Genomic DNA, 16263 nt, shown 5'->3' with positions numbered 1-16263 from the left:
GAATAGATGAGGGAATTGGGTATGTTTAGCCTGGTAAAGAGGAAACTGAGAGATGTGATAGCCATCTTCAAATAGCTGAAGGACTGTCATATAGAGGAAGCTTGTTTTATCCTGCTCGTGTCTAGGGCATGAACCAATGGATTCAAGTTGCAAGAAAGGAGATTTCCACTGAACATCAGGAAAAACATTCTGTGAGTAAGAACTAATGAACAGTGGAACAGACTCCCATGAGAAGTGGTGGACTCTCCTTCCTTAGATGTTTCTAAGAGTTTGGATGGTGATCTGCCAAGTATAATCTAGCTGAGATTCCTGCATTGCAGAGAGTAGGACTGGATGACTGTCAGGGTCCCTTCTATTCTGATTCTACAATTTTATGATTCTAAGACACACTGAAATCAAGGAACCCACATTGATTAATTTCAATGGGTTTTATAGAGCTAACTTTGGATACAGCTGTTTTTAGTATACTGTTTTATTATTGTATTTTTGTATACCACTTAAAGAGATGTTTAAATATTTAGCAGTTTAAGAAAGGCTTTTAACTAAATTTTAAAATATATTGACACAGGGAATAAGATTAAAACAGCAGTCCACAATGCAGAGCAGGGCTCTACTGTTAAGAAGCTATGTATATTATGTGGAGTTGGCAAAGCTGACAGACAGATTTCAGGGAAAGGATAGTAGGGATGTTGGAAAAGAGTGGGAACCCTTTATATTATATTCGCAGAAACAAAGGAAGAATATTGACTTGATGGTAGGACTTAAATAAACGTTCACAATTTTATGGATAGGGAACAAATAATGTAATAAAAGGGAAAATATATTTGTAGAAAATAGCAGAATATAATAATGAGGATAATAAATCAGACATAGAAGTTGGGGGAAGTCCAAAGGGAGGGAGAGATGTTATGTAAACTGTATGTTATAAGTATATTTGTAATGAGAAAAAAGAAAATTAATTTTAATTTTTTTAAAAAAAAGAAGCTATGCATAGGTCCTGTAAGCACATAGCCATGCATCCTTGTTACCAGGATCAATATCTCATCTCTATCTCATATACCAAATTGTTCACTTAAGCGGAAGTCATAGATATTTTCCACAGCTGTTAGCTCATCAGTGTTGATGAGAGGCAAGCTGCGAAGTACAGCAGAGAAGCAAAAGGTCACACACATAAATAGGAGGCAGTGGTCAAGGCAACCATAAAAACCGACTTGTGAGAGAGGAGTTGGTCCATCTGCAAAAACAGCTTGACCACATTTGTAGAATTAGTGGATTTGGTGTAGCTAAGGTAACTTTTGTCATTTGAAAAAGATTTGTAAAATCGATATAAAGTGAATATTTATACTTTGTACTTGAATATTTGTATCTTGGTTGAATTTGAACATCTACCGATGTGATACCAGGAAGGGCTATTAACAAAGAGGAACCTGGAAATCCAAAAAGTGTGGGCATTCTTCAGTTAGAGCAAAAAGCACACATGATTGAAACAAAAGCAAACTCCAGCATACAGGTGTTTCTACCAAATGTTTTAGACAAGCTCTCCAAATGAAAGCAACCCAGTTATATTCTGGTGCTTGGAAGCAAACATTTCAGTGTATCAGAAATACCTGATTAAAAGGCAGTGTCAAGGGAACAGTTTATGTACTAGATAACAGTACCAGCCACACTCCAAAGCTGAAATTTACATCGGGTGACAAGAGGGCCCTGCATTTAGATGGGACAGGTGAACTGAGATTAATGCATCTAATGCTTGTATTAAGCATGCATGGTGCAAGTCTCATTGCCTTTCAGTAGTTCAACTCATTCAACTATATCACAACTTACAGTTTTATAACTCTTAAATGTTTTAAATTATATGGCCCACAGAAGGGTCTGACTTGGTTGCATAATATTACTACTGTACATAATATGCAACCAAGTCAGATCCTTCTGTGGGCCATATAATTTAAAACATCTAGGAACACAAATGCCTAGGTATCACTTTTTCCTATTAAAAGTTGCTTACTTCCTTGTACAACTGATAGCTCCGACACACCTGAAAATCAGGGTTTGCTATGTGGAAATTTAGCTAAGGAAAAAGAAGTCCTGTATTAGCAGAATCCAAACATTCTATCAATCAAACCATAACCACACCTGTGAGATTTCTTTGTGAAAGGAGGGTGGGGAGAATGAAAAGACATGAATTCACATCAACAATGTAGGGCTTTATTTTGAATGCTTAACCTAGAGACTGAGTTATGACTTTATTAAAAAGACAAAAGTATCTGAGAAAAATCAGAACAATTATTTCGTTGTACAAATTCGTTTACCTGTACGAGGTTTTGCACTTTAGTTTAAATCCTAAAAAAATAAAGCAACGGGTGGAGGGAGATCAGGGGCAGCCATTAACACCATTTATTTATGCTGACAAAGCGAAATATAAGCCAGGACATTTTTTTTACATCTTGGAAATGTACTCACTAGCAGGGCTTGGACAGTCCCATCATGCACACCAAATACAACTTTGCTGCTGAAATTTTAAAAGAGCTTATTAAAAACAAGAGCCTCCCCAAAGTCAACCCCCTGAATGAAAGATCAGACTAGTTCTGATGTTTTGCTGTTCAGATTTATTTCATTAAAGGGAAAATGCATGTTCCTATTTTTTGAAGGGGAAAAAAAGAACTGAACTAAAAAAAAAAAAATCACAAGTACTACAAAACAGGTAGGTAGGTAGGTGGGTACTCATAGAGTCATCTCAAAAGCTGGCAAGTAAGGTAAGGTAGGGATAAGAGGAGGGAGAGAGATTTAAATATGCACCCCTATTGACAATATACAACACATTTAGATAATTTAAGTATATAAAAGGCAAGAGGCAGCATTTCAGCAGCAAAGTGCTAAAAGGGTATGTCACAAAAGAAAAGGGCAAAGCCACATCTCAGAGGAAATACGGTGTGGTTGTTCTTGGGGGGATCACACGTTCTGAGTCTGGAACTGCACGGAAGAGCTTTGGTTCCCTTGTATTTACATCTTTAAATACCATGATTGAGGCAATATTTCCACAGCGATAGCAGTAGTTCGGAGCAGACCACACTGTGACCAACTTCTCATCAAACATAAATTTATAACCTTCGTGCACCAGCTGGTGGGCTCGGCAGATGAGCTTTAAGTTGTTGATATGGACAAACTAAGGTGTAAACAAAAAAATAAGGAAGGAAGTTAAGGAAAATATTTACAGTAAAAATGTTGGAGGTAGTGCACGCGCGCACACACATGCACGGATGCACACGCATTCTATTCCACTGACAAGGAGCCATGGCAACACTACAGAAGCCCAGCACAAGGACACAGAGCAGGAGGCGGCGATGTTCTTTCTCTCATACTAAAGTCTCCTTTCAAATACTCTCTTGTTCTCCCCCCTTAAACTCTCAGTTTCTCCTTAAGAGTTGATGCTTTTAAAATGTGATCCTGAAAGCCGAACGCAATCTTTAAGAATATGTTAACAAAACCAGGCAGCAGTGACACAGCACTAAGGCACTTTCAATATGAAGTAACATGAAGTGCAACCATTTTGATTACTGTATCCAGACATCCTACACCAGTGTCATATTTTCCAATAAAATATCCCCGAACACAAGATTTATACTATATAGCAGTGTGTTGGAAAAGAACCTAGAAGATGGGAGTTTGAATACCCACTCAGCCATGAAGCTCACTGGGTGCCTTTGGGTGGGTCACAGCCTCTCCCCTTAATCTACCTCATAGGCTGTAAAGGTAAAAGTAAAGGGACCCATTAGTGGCCGACTCTTGGGTTGCGGCGCTAATCTCGTTTTATTGGCTGGGGGAGCCAGCGTACAGCTTCCGGGTCATGTGGCCAGCATGACTAAGCTGCTTCTGGCGAACCAGAGCAGCGCACAGAAACACCGTTTACCTTCCCACCAGAGCGGTACCTATTTATCTACTTGCTCTTTGAAGTGCTTTCAAACTGCTAGGTTGGCAGGAGCAGGGACCAAGCAACAGGAGCTCACCCCGTCGCGGGAATTCAAACCGCCAACCTTCTGATCGGCAAGTCCTAGGCTCTGTGGTTTAACCCACAGCGCCACCTGGGTCCCTTTATAGGGCTGTGGTGGGGATTAAATCAGGAGGGGGAGAACCACATATGTTAGTCACCTTGACCTCTTTGGAGAACAGGTGGGATATAATAAAAATAATAGTACTATTAGCACTTGTACCCCCAGCAACATGAATAAGATGGAATGGGCACGCCCAGTCTTAACTTGCCTTATGCAAGTAACAGGATATCAAATGCAACAGTTGTGTGAAGCAAAAACAGTCATAAAACAAAACTGTTCCCAAAACGCAAACCTGTTCTCTGAGGCAAACACAGTCTCAAACTCCCCATCATTTCTCTTTCTCAGGCAATACTTTGATTGCAGGCCAGAGTCACTGCCAGAGACATGGTTGGGAAACTGGGTTTTCTTACCTCATTTGTGACTTTTGCCCCAAACAGCCAGCCTGCACCTCGGGGACTTATGGCCCAGGTGTCCACATCTTCTGGGTCAGACCAAACAAGGTCACAAAAAGCTCCTTTGTGTGGGATCTCTTGGTTGCGCTCGATAGTCCGAATCTGGTCCAGTGTTTTTATGTCTGGAGACAGACCCCCATGTACACAGAGGATTTGCTCATCTATTAACTTGAAGGGAAAAAAGATAGGAGGTGAAGATGTTATTAGGACCACAATCCTGAAATTAAGAAAAAAACCTTTGGTGAATGTATAATTAGAGAAACAGAGACAGAAAGTCACTTGTTATTCACTTAAATGAAACCCTTACCGCTGCTACTGTGAGCATGTCAAAAACTTTGGTGCAGTATCTCCAGGCATTAGCATTACCATATTTGGTTTGGCATTCATCTATTGGAGAAAGAAGCAGGGGAAAGAGGTGAAGAGAGTAATGTTTTAGTGATTATAATTTCTCAGACTAAACTAGACGGGTTGAAGGAACAACAGCGGAGACAGGAGCTCCCATGTTGACTGAAAACCCAGCATGATCTGTTCACCTAATCACTCATTTAATTTGGGTTGCATCCAAAATTCATTATATTCACAACAAGCTTATAAAACAGATTTAGCTACTTTAAAAGTCTTATCCTAACTGGTTCACATTTCTTGAATAACTTGAAAAAATGTGTAATCATTTAAATATATCATGAAGAAAGAAATGCTCGATGAGCAGATGAACATGCTTTTTACATCAATTGTGAGACTTTGACAGATATTTCTTTTTCAAAAAGTAAATTAAATAGTATTGCATGCCCAGCATCACTCAGCGTGCCCACAAACAACCTGCTCCATTTCGAGTCCAATACTCCATTAGACAAATCTAATTAAGCCATATTCTTCCTTCACACACAGTTGTAGATACAGGTCCAATTAGTTGTCCATATTACAACATATTTTTAAAGCACTGTTCATTCTGTCGTGTCCCCACCAGAATCCTGGGAACTATAGTTTACTCCTCAGAACAGCAATTCCCAGCAGCCTTAACAAACAACAGTTCCCAGGATTCTTTGGGTGAGTGGGTGCGGTGCACTTCAAAATATATTGTGAGGAAAATTACACAGAATCTCTATTTCTAGATCTTAGCACTAACGCATCACTCTAAGATTCTAAGGACAGCTTCCTACGTTATAAAGCAGAAGCTTATGCTTGTTTTAACGACAAACCCCTTGTTCACAATCCTTCTAAAAATGTTCCAAACTCTACAGGAAGGGCCAGGGACTTTTTCAGCCCAAGGATCACATTCACATCTGGCAAAGTTGCAGAGGCCACAGCCAGTGATGGGTGGAATCAGAGGCAAAAGAAGGTGGAGCAATTAAGGTTGTTTGTTTGTTTACTTTTGTATAGGAGGCTAGTTTCTGCACACATTAACACACCCCTCTCTATCCTTCATCCAGACAAGCAAGAGTTATTGTTAGTGTTAAAGGACAGGCAAGAAGGCTCAATAAGGATGTGAAGCAGGGAAGGTGAGCTGGGTGGTCTGGGGTGAGTCTTAAGGTCCAAATATAAGAGGCTTGGAGGCCACATCTGGTCCCTGAGCCAGAGGCTTCACCATCCTTGTTCTACAGCTTCTAAGAGGACAAGCCAACTCATCATGGGCTTATGTTGATTATAACTATGAAACTGAAGGTAGGGTAGGAAGAGAACTTACCATAAAATCCATACACTTGAGTTATCTGTCTGCTCTCATGATTCCCACGTAAAAGTGTGATGCGATCAGGCCATTTTGCTTTTAGGGCAAGAAGATAGGTAAACGTCTCAAGGCTATAATAGCCTCTGTCTACAAAGTCACCCTGAAAAGTTAAAAAATGTTTTACTATACTGCATGACATGAGACACTCAGGCTGCAATGTTACATGCACTTGAACTCTGAGGCACTTGTATCAGACTAAATATGCATAGGACTGGGCTGCTAGCCTCAGCTTCCAGAAGTATATGTATGCTTGCTTGCTTGCTTGCTTGCTTATTTATTTATTTATTTATAAGACTGATTATCAACACTTTGCCTTTAAGGTCCCAGGGCACAACACATAATTATACAATTACAGTAAAGAAAAAAGAAAAGGAGGGATAGTAAAACAGCTTACATAATATTAGAAAAACAAGCAATCCCCTTCAGAGGAGTCAGTAGACCAGGTACTTTTTTTTAACTGGGGCAGCCCCCGAATTGTGGAATTTCCTCCCCAATAGGGCTGGGCAATATCTGGTTTTCAGCACTGTGATGTATCAGTAGCTAAATACTGCAATATAATAATATAGCACAATGTCTGAAATGTATCTTGGCTGCCTCTTCCCACCTTAGGCAAGGAAGAAGCAGCTGAGATACCTTGCCCAGCCCTACAGATGTGCCTCATGTGGGGCGTAGGGGCTTCCTCAAAGGCACACGCAGGCAGGCAGAACAAGGGGGGAGACACATGCAAGCACACAGAGAAAGAGAGAAAGGGAAAGCAGACACACACGGGTGGGGTGTGGAGAAAGAAAAATACAGTGGTACCTCAGGTTAAGTACTTAATTTGTTCCGGAGGTCCGTACTTAACCTGAAACTGTTCTTAACTTGAAGCACCACTTTAGCTAATGGGGCCTCCTGCTGCTGCCGCGCTTCTGCTGCGCAATTTCTGTTCTCATCCTGAAGCAAAGTTCTTAACCTGAAGCACTATTTCTGGGTTAGCGGAGTCTGTAACCTGAAGTGTATGCAACCTGAAGCGTATGTAACCCGAGGTACCACTTGAGCAGGAAACTTGGGAAAGAAGAGGCTTAAGTGGTGCAAGATTTATTTATTTATTTTCTAAACTCGGAATAACCCCATGGCAGAATGCCGATCCCAGCACCTACCAGCCTGCCTAGAAGCGAAATTTATGGCGGTGGCGCCAGAGGAAAGTTCCCAGTCTATGGCTGCTCTGTGGTTTGCTGCCCCCTGCAGGAGGCAGGGGAGAGCTGACCCGTCGGAACAACAGACAAAAGCATTCTGGCTTGGCTTCATAAGGGTTATCATCAGGGCAAATATTTTGAACCAGTTGTTATTAAACTGGTTTTCAACTATCTATCACAAAATCGCCCAAGCCTATTCCCCAGAGAGATGCATTTGGCTTTTTCACCATACAGTTTTCAGAGACTGATGAACACTTCTTTACCTTGGTGTTTGACAACTGAAATGTGCATTTTTGGGACTTGTTCTATTTCTGTGACCCCCCAACCTGTTTTAACTGTTTTTAATTCTGAATGTTAACTTGCTGTCCTGGGACCTGCTGGTGAGGGGTGGGCAATGAATTTAAATAATGAATGATAACAGGGGATGACAATGAATTTAAATAATGAATGATAACAGGGAGTCTAGGACAGTAGTTCTCAAAGGGTGTAGTCTACCTTTAGGTAGACTAAAGGACAATCAAAGAAACACCTAAACATTTCAGTGTTGTGCAGCATAGTATAGTATGAAAATATTTTATTTTAGTTGCAGGATATGGAAAGATATCTTTTCAAATCAAGAGCATCAAGTAATACTGAGGACAATACTAACTGAGATCCATAATTGTGCTGGAAAATAGTACTGGAGAATAGTATTGACTATTCTTTTACAGTTCTCCTTGACATATTGTTGGGAACAGGGATTTTCAGCTCTGACAAATACGAAATATCATAAAAGAGAAAGGATTCTCTGTGCTGTTAAGAAGAAGAAGGAGTTTGGATTTGATATCTCACGTTATTACTACCCGAAGTGGAGTCTCAAAGAGGCTAACATTCTCCTTTCCCTTCTTCCTCCACAACAAACACTCTGTGAGACTCCAAAGTGAGACTAGCCCAAGGTCACCCAGAAACCGCATGTGGAGGAGCGGAGACGGACACCTGATTACGAGTCTATTGCTCTTAACCACTATACCACACTACTGATAAAATGAGCGTGCCTCAAATTAGGCTTAATATAAATAAGATTACCCAGCAAAAGAAAGCTCATACCAATGACTTTGTATACATACTTAAGGTACTATGAGGCACGTTTATAATTATATTTTGGGAATGATTCATGTTCTTATGTAGCTGTGTTGTTTTATACTTTCTGGATATCCTGTGATCATATTATAAAGTAGTTGAATTCTATGTTATAAACCCAGCACTGCTAGGAGTTATTTCTTTTTGTTTTCCAATATATTTCTTATCAATAAAAAAAGATCTGTGTGGCATGAGCAAATTTTAATTCTGATGTAGGACCTTTGATGTATTAAGCATGTGCTCTAACACTGAGCTATGGCCCCTCACAAGTTCTAGGAGCATGACGGTTAAAAAAAACTGTACTTGCAGAAAACCACAACCTCTGCCCTTCTACTATGGCTCATATAAAATACATTTCAAATGTTCTGTTCAGATTCAGAACCTCTCCTATCTCAAGTAACTGATTAATGCAAAGTAGGAATGCCCACGATAATGAAAGTTGCATCAATAATAATAAGATACCCCCTCACAAAGAAACAAATCTATTCCTCATTGCCCTGAAAAGAATTTGAACCATTTTCTCCTTCTACCAGTTTTGCACAGCACTGAGCAAAGGTTTGAAATTTCAGGAACATGAGCAATCAAGCGCTTCAGTCCAAGCCTTCATTAATTAGATTATATTTTCTGAGATGGTAAAGAGAGAAAAAAGCAGAGGCAAGACACAGCAAGCAAGGAAACAGGACCCAAATTAAAACATATACAGAGCCCAAGTCATGGATGTACTACATTAAAAAACCTGCTAGTTATTTTTAGAATTTTATTTGTACATACCATAAATATATAGTTTGTGTCAGGAACCTGACCTCCAGTTCTGAACAATTCACACAAATCATAAAACTGAAACACAAAAACAAAAGGAGGGAAGGCTTGTATCATTAACATTCTGTGATAAACCAAGAGGATAACAAATTCAACAAAGAATGGCATAACGTTATAGAATACAGTATATTAAAGAACACTGGAAAAATTGTAAAAACTCTAGCAGGATTGACATAGCACTTGCAATTTAAAATGACAAAGGATAAAAATGAAGTACAGTATAATAATTTGGATAAATGTAATTAGATGCAGTTTAAAAAGGAAGATAAATTTTGGAAGCCAAGAGAGGGGGGGGAATCAGGGGGTTCAGGGAACCCCATAAAGGTACTGATATGGACTATGGTTTAATGTAAACAAGTGTGTGTGTTTTTTTGAAACTCTGAAAATATATATTTTTTTAAAAAAAACATTCTGTGTTAAACCCAAATGACTTAAAACGCCCCAAAAGTTATGAACTTTCGTTTTTTTAAAAAACAGGTGGCGCTGAAAGGCATCTGAAGAAAAGGAACGGGCTGGACAGACATAGGTGTGTTAGGGGATGTTCAAGTGTTAGAATCCCACATTCAAACAGCTAAAATGCTACTACTAGCTTGAACCTGGGGTTTACCTAAACTGTTTGATGCTGAATCAGTGCAAGGCAGACAACATCTGAACTATTCCTGATAAATATTCTGTGTTCAATTATGGGCCTTGGTACTCCTTTCAAAAACTAATGTTAATATTTGTTTTATGGTTTCAATGGTGCATTGGGAGGAAATAAGTATTCCACGCATCACTAAGTGATGCTCTCTCTACCACGCCCAACCTCTTGACCAACATTTAGTTCTTGCAAAGTACACCTAGACTATCACTTCTAAAGCACTGCAAATGCACCACCCCCAACAAAATACTGCCATAACTTTGTAACATGGCATCACTGCAAGAACTCTGTTTCTCTATTTTTTAAATATTGCAATGCAAATCATAAGCAGCACCATTGATTTTACTACAAGAGTGCTGATCTAAAGGAAGCCTTTGATTTAATCCTGCCAGCTTCCTCTGGGCACAATATCTATAACCTTTGAACAGAATTACTTCTGTATTAGAGGCTTCAGGGATAATACTCCTGTTAATGTTAAGCAGTTCAATTAACTGCAGTCTAAAGGCCAAGAACCAAAACTATGTAGCCTGGTTATTCAGAAAATGATTCAAGGAGTCAACTCAGGTGGAATCTACACACATATTAAAAAACGCTGTGAAAATGCATTTTTTTTAAAAAAAGTTTTCAAAAATATATTGAATTTGCCATAGCTCACCCATTGCCATCTAATGTCTTTACAACACACTTAAAATATTTCATTTGCAGCTATGCAGCTGAGTCCCCATTCTGCAAAGCTGGATTACTTGTTTGTAGGGGGAAAGAAATGAATAGATCATGCTTACTTCCAGAAAATTAACTCACTTTGCTCTTGAGTACACTCAACCAACCGTCACTTCTGAATTTTGTGGAATGTATAGTATTATCATTATGAACAAATGACAACAAAAACATTTTCTTTCAAGGTATAAAAAAAGGGAGGGATATTGTGTTGCATTGCTGTTTCCATGTCCCCCTAGTGAATACTTGCACATTCTTTTACAATGCAAAAGATTGTTTGCAAGTGTCAATCCTTTATTCTTGAAAGGTATAGCATCAAAGGAACAATCCATATAAAACTCCACCTGTCCATGAATGTCACCGCAGACTGTAACTGGTGTAGACACTGGCTGCACATTAGATTCTTCTAGAAGAAGGTCACAGACGTAGTCACACAAGCGCTACAAAGAGAGAGTGCATTTTGGTCATTAATACAGGATTCCTCTGCATTACGGTCATCACAATGGCACATGGCCAGCTAACAAGGTTATGACCATGTCAAACCAGAAACTTGTGAAAGGGTCAGCTTTGTAAACATGTACATTGAAGTTACTATCCCACAGGAACTTTAAGCAGCTGTCTATAGACAACTGTGGTGTTGTTGTTGTTGTCGTTTAGTCAGTCCGACTCTTCGTGACCCCATGGACCAGAGCACACCAGGCACTCCTGTCTTCCACTGCCTCCCTCAGTTTGGTCAAACTCATGTTAGTGGCTTGGAGAACACTGTCCAACCATCTAGACAACTGTAGTTTGTAAATAAAAATCCTCTACAAAACTGTCCTTCCAGTTTACCTGGTGGAAACTCTTACTTCCTCTAGGAAATTAGGTCACACATCTCAGCAGTTAATCCAACTGTGATTTTATTTCCTGTTAATTAAAGGCTTCTGATCTGTGGAAGAGCCAGTTATCCCAGATTTTATCTACTTTTCTCAGAACTCTCAAATTTCAATAGGTGGCAAAAGAAAGATAACAGCAGATCAAACATAAACTGACCTCTCAAAAACAATGGCTTCACAATGAGGGTTCACAATGTGCGCGGGTCATGATTCGCCTGACGTCATTTTGCGCGTCTGCGCATGCGGCAAAACCCGGAAGTAACCCTTTCCGGTACTTCCGGGTTACCACGGGGGGGGGGGCAGTGGAAAAGTACAAGCTAGGCTTCCTTCCAAACCAAGGCCTCTCCTGAGACAGAGAGATTTACAAGACAAAAGCTGTTGATGGCCCATCTAGGAGGTATTTTGGACCTGGGCAGACAGAAGGTTCCCAGGGTAACTGGGCATGAGGTGACAGGAACAGGTGTTCTGGGAAGAAAGAGCCATCTTGGGAAGACTGGCTCAGCAGAGAGTGGGTGGCACCCAGCTTTTGTAACAATATGTTTTGTGTAATTTTTTACAGAAAAACAACCAGTAAAAACAAATTCATGATAAAAGATGGGATCTTTGAAAAGACCAAGGAGTACTACAGAGCAGGAAACAAAAGACTCTCAGGTGGTACCATCCATTAGTACTGTTAATTCTGTGGATACTTCCTAGTATGCTTAGTGTCAGCGTGTCTACTAGTGTTATATCTCATATCTCAATCACAGGAAAAAAACAAAAATCTGTAAGTACAATGATGACGATCTTCTGGCTAATGAATCTATGACGCCTGCTATGCTTCAATGCCATTTGGAGACAAAACACAACCACTACAAAAAACAAACCAATAGATTTTTTTTTCAAGATCAAACTTGCAGTTGAAGAAGGGGCAAAAAGCCATAGGAAAAACTCTGGTGTGACCACTCAGGAGAATCAACCTTAGCTTCTTGAAATGACAAGAATCATTGCCAAAGCAGGAAAGGCTCATACTATAGGGCCAGCACATGAATACTTGGTGAGTCTGCAGCTAAGGAAATCAACACAGTACAGTGGTATCTCAGTTTACAAACTTAATCCGTTCTGGAACTCCGTTCTTAAACCAAAACCGTCCTTAAACAGAGGCGCGCTTTCCCTAATGAGGCCTCCCGCCGCCAGTGCCCTTCCACCATTCAGATTCCATTCTTAGACCGAGGTAAAGTTTGCAAACCGGGACACTACTTCCGGTTTTGCGGAGTTTTGTAAACCGAATTGTTCGTAAACAGGACTGTTCTTAAACCGAGGTACCACTGTACCTCTTTTGAACAACACTGTGAAATGAAGCATATATGATATGTCTGATTATATAAAACAGACACTCATTTGATGGGTCCAGACTTACAGCGATTCTTTGAATTATGTGATGCAGTATGACTTTTTCTGACGGACTCAAAATTTCCATGTGATCAGTTTAACAACTTTGTTCAGTTGTGTATGGTAGACTACCATACTTAGCAGACGGTTTCACGTAAACACACTCAACACAAGCTTCCAGGGTAGCGATGCGAATATTTTTTACGTTGAAGATAAGATTGAGGCAATGATTTAAAAGTTATGGTTATGGGCAAGCTGAGAAGATGGTAGCCTCACTAATATTCCAACACTGGAGACATTTCTGGAGGCTACCGACGAAAAATTGATACCAAAAGTAAATATTACACCACTGAGCACCTACATGATTTAGTGACTAGCTTCAGAGATTACTTTTCTGTATCAAATCCTGAAAACTCATGACTATAGAAACCTTTTGAATGTGATGTACACCTACTTCTTCTTCGCCAAATCAAGTATAGGTATTAAAAGTATAGGTAAAGGGACCCCTGACCATTAGGTCCAGTCGTGGCCAACTCTGGGGTTGCGGCACTCATCTGGGCCCAGGGAGCCAGCGTACAGCTTCCAGATCATGTGGCCTGCATGACTAAGCTGCTTCTGGCGAACCAGAGCAGCGCACAGAAACGCCATTTACCTTCGTGCTGGAGCGGTACCTATACATCTACTTGCACTTTGACGTGCTTTCGAACTGCTAGGTTGGCAGGAGAAGGGACCGAGCAACGGGAGCTCACCCCGTAGCGGGGATTTGAACCACCGACCTTCTGATCGGCAAGTCCTAGGCTGTATTAGCAGAAGAGCAAGATGCACTTGTTGACGTGACTAGTGATGATTCATTACAATCATTTTTCAAAGAATGTAGATTGAACCAATTCTGGGTGAAGGTTTTTGCTAATTATAAGAAGTTAGTTGAAAAAGCTTTGAAATATCTAGAAATTAGCTTGATGTTGAACCAGATTTGAGAATAAAAGTAGCTAATATTGAACTGAATGTGGAAGGAAATTTGGGGGACCAAAAGAGACATGATTTCTCCCATCACATTTAGGTTCAGTGTTTTGTTGGGAGCCACCCCAAGTGGCTGGGGCAACCAAGGCAGATGAGCGGCAAGGAAGCAAGCAAACAAATAAATAAAATTAAGGTTTAGTAGCTGTTTACTTGCACTATACATGAATAAAATTAAATTTGTCTCCACCCCCACAACTAAATCTTTGCCATTTTTTGTTGTAATATTACAAATTTTACGGTTATTTTTAAGTATACCTAAAATGATTTGCTTATTAGGGATTCAAAAGTAGGGGGTCCAGGGCTTGGCTTTTTAAAAAATAGGGGTGCCCAGTCATTAGCTAATTGTGGGACCACTGATTAAAGCGTTTCAGCGGGTGCCCGTGTTGCCGCTACGCGCTGGGGCGGCTTCCGTGAAAGCGGAAGCCCTACGTGGAAAGAGAGGGGAGAAGGGGTCCCCACTCGCCCCCTGCCCCTCCTAAGACCCAGCCTCCCCGTCTCCTCTTACCTTGAGGTCGTTCTCGGGCAGGTACTTGCAAAGCCGCGCAATCTCAACATACTTGTCCAAGTCCAAAGGCGCCATTTTGGGAGGGCAGCTTTCTCGGGGGAGAAGGTGGGAGGTAGGAAAAGAGGGGGGAAAGAGAGAAAGAGAGAGAAGAGGAGGAGGAGGAGGAGGAGGGTGCGAGGTAAGAAGAGAGAGAGAGAGAGGACTGGAAGCGAGGACACGGCAATCCCTGATGGTGAAGCGGGAAACCCACTCCCTCCCTCGAATTTCCGGATGAAAAAAGGGCGAATGTCCCTTAAAATAAATAAATAAATAAGCGAAAGCAAAAAGCAAGGAGGACGCAAGAACGCCTCCTTCTCTCTTCCTCTCGCTCCCTCCCCTCCCACGGCGGGAGGGAAGCCAGGCCGGAAACGAGGGGACCCACTTCCGCTGGAGGTTCGAAACTCGACGTCGGGAGACTGATTTCCGATAAGATTGAAGACGACTACCGGCTTCTTCCTCCTACAGCGCTCTGAGGTGAATCCCAACCCCATTGCATTCTGGGATTCGTAGTCTGGCGCAAAACCTATAGCTCAACGCCACAGGGAGGTCGGGATGTAAAGTGGGTGTCAGACGGTGCTCTTTTGCCTTTGTTTACCTCCCCCACCCAGCAATTCTTTGTTATATTTATAAAAAAACCAGAATAAAAGGTAAAGGTACCCCTGCCCGTACGGGCCAGTCATGACCGACTCTGGGGTTGCGTGCTCATCTCGCTCTAGAGGCCGGGAGCCAGAATACAAGAACACAATATAGGAGACACAGGCAAATTCATCTAAAGGTTGATTCACATTTCATCAGTCCAATTATATAAAAATGTGCCTAGTACATTAGTTAAATGAGATCTGCAGTATGTATGTGTTTGTGTGCATATATGAATATTGTACATAAAATGCAGTTTACGCCAGGTAATAACCTCCACAGGGTTACATGTGTGTTGTGAGCAGGTTCCAGTCATGTTTTCTCTGGGGTGTATATGGGCAGTTATCCCTTACAAGAGTCAACATAGATGCCGAAATCCAGCATCACTTGAGCTCTGCGAGCTTTCTACCAATTGAAGGTTTGAGGACCAGGAAATTTGCAGGGAAACCAAAATGCTTGTTTACAAAGCTACTGTACTACCAACCTTACTGTATGCTTGTGAAACATGGACCACTTAGAAACGCCATCTCCAACTCCTTGAAAGATTCCACCAACCATGTGTCCAGGGATGAACTACACAACACTTGGGAAGACAGGTGAACTAATGCCAGTGTAGTGGAAGAAGCAAAGAGCACCAGTGCCGAAGCAATGATTCTTCAGCATCAACTTCGTTGGACAGCTCATGTTGTTCTGATGCCTGATTAACGTCTTCCAAAGCAACTACTCTATTCTGAACTTTAAAATGGAAAGAGGAATGCTGGTGGTCAACAAAAAAGTTTTAAAGACTCTCTCAAGGCAAATCTTTAAAAATGTAGGAAACAACTGGGAAGCACTAGCCTGCAAGTGCTGCAATTGGAGAACAGCCTTCACCAAAGGTGTCATGGGCTTTGAAGAGACTCAGACTCAGGATGAAAGGGAGAAACGTGCTTCAGGTTACAGATGCTTCAGGTTACAGATGCTTCAGGTTACAGACTCCGCTAACCCAGAAATATTACCTCAGGTTAAGAACTTTGCTTCAGGAGGAGAAATTGCAGGGGAGCAGCGCAGCAGCAGGAGGAGGCCCCATTAGCTAAAGTGGTGCTTCAGGTTAAGAACAGTTTAAGGTTAAGAACGGACCTCC

At 41.1% G+C, this 16263-nt stretch overlaps 1 protein-coding gene across 1 annotated transcript; it reads right to left on the bottom strand.

Annotated features, from left to right (window-relative positions):
• Positions 1 to 2183: 2183 nt before the first annotated feature.
• PPP6C (protein phosphatase 6 catalytic subunit) lies at positions 2184 to 14907 on the bottom strand. The gene is made up of 7 exons (XM_081896641.1): positions 14469 to 14907; positions 11042 to 11137; positions 9293 to 9358; positions 6186 to 6327; positions 4809 to 4888; positions 4460 to 4669; positions 2184 to 3163 (listed from the first exon to the last, which is right to left on the bottom strand). Exons 1-7 carry the CDS (start codon positions 14541 to 14543, stop codon positions 2915 to 2917), a joined length of 918 nt encoding a protein of 305 aa, XP_081752767.1. The 5' UTR covers positions 14544 to 14907; the 3' UTR covers positions 2184 to 2914.
• Positions 14908 to 16263: the final 1356 nt, after the last annotated feature.

This window comes from Podarcis melisellensis (assembly GCF_964234715.1).
Source record: "Podarcis melisellensis genome assembly, chromosome: Z".
Taxonomy (NCBI): Eukaryota; Metazoa; Chordata; class Lepidosauria; order Squamata; family Lacertidae; genus Podarcis; species Podarcis melisellensis.
This window is presented reverse-complemented; position numbering and strand designations above follow the sequence as displayed.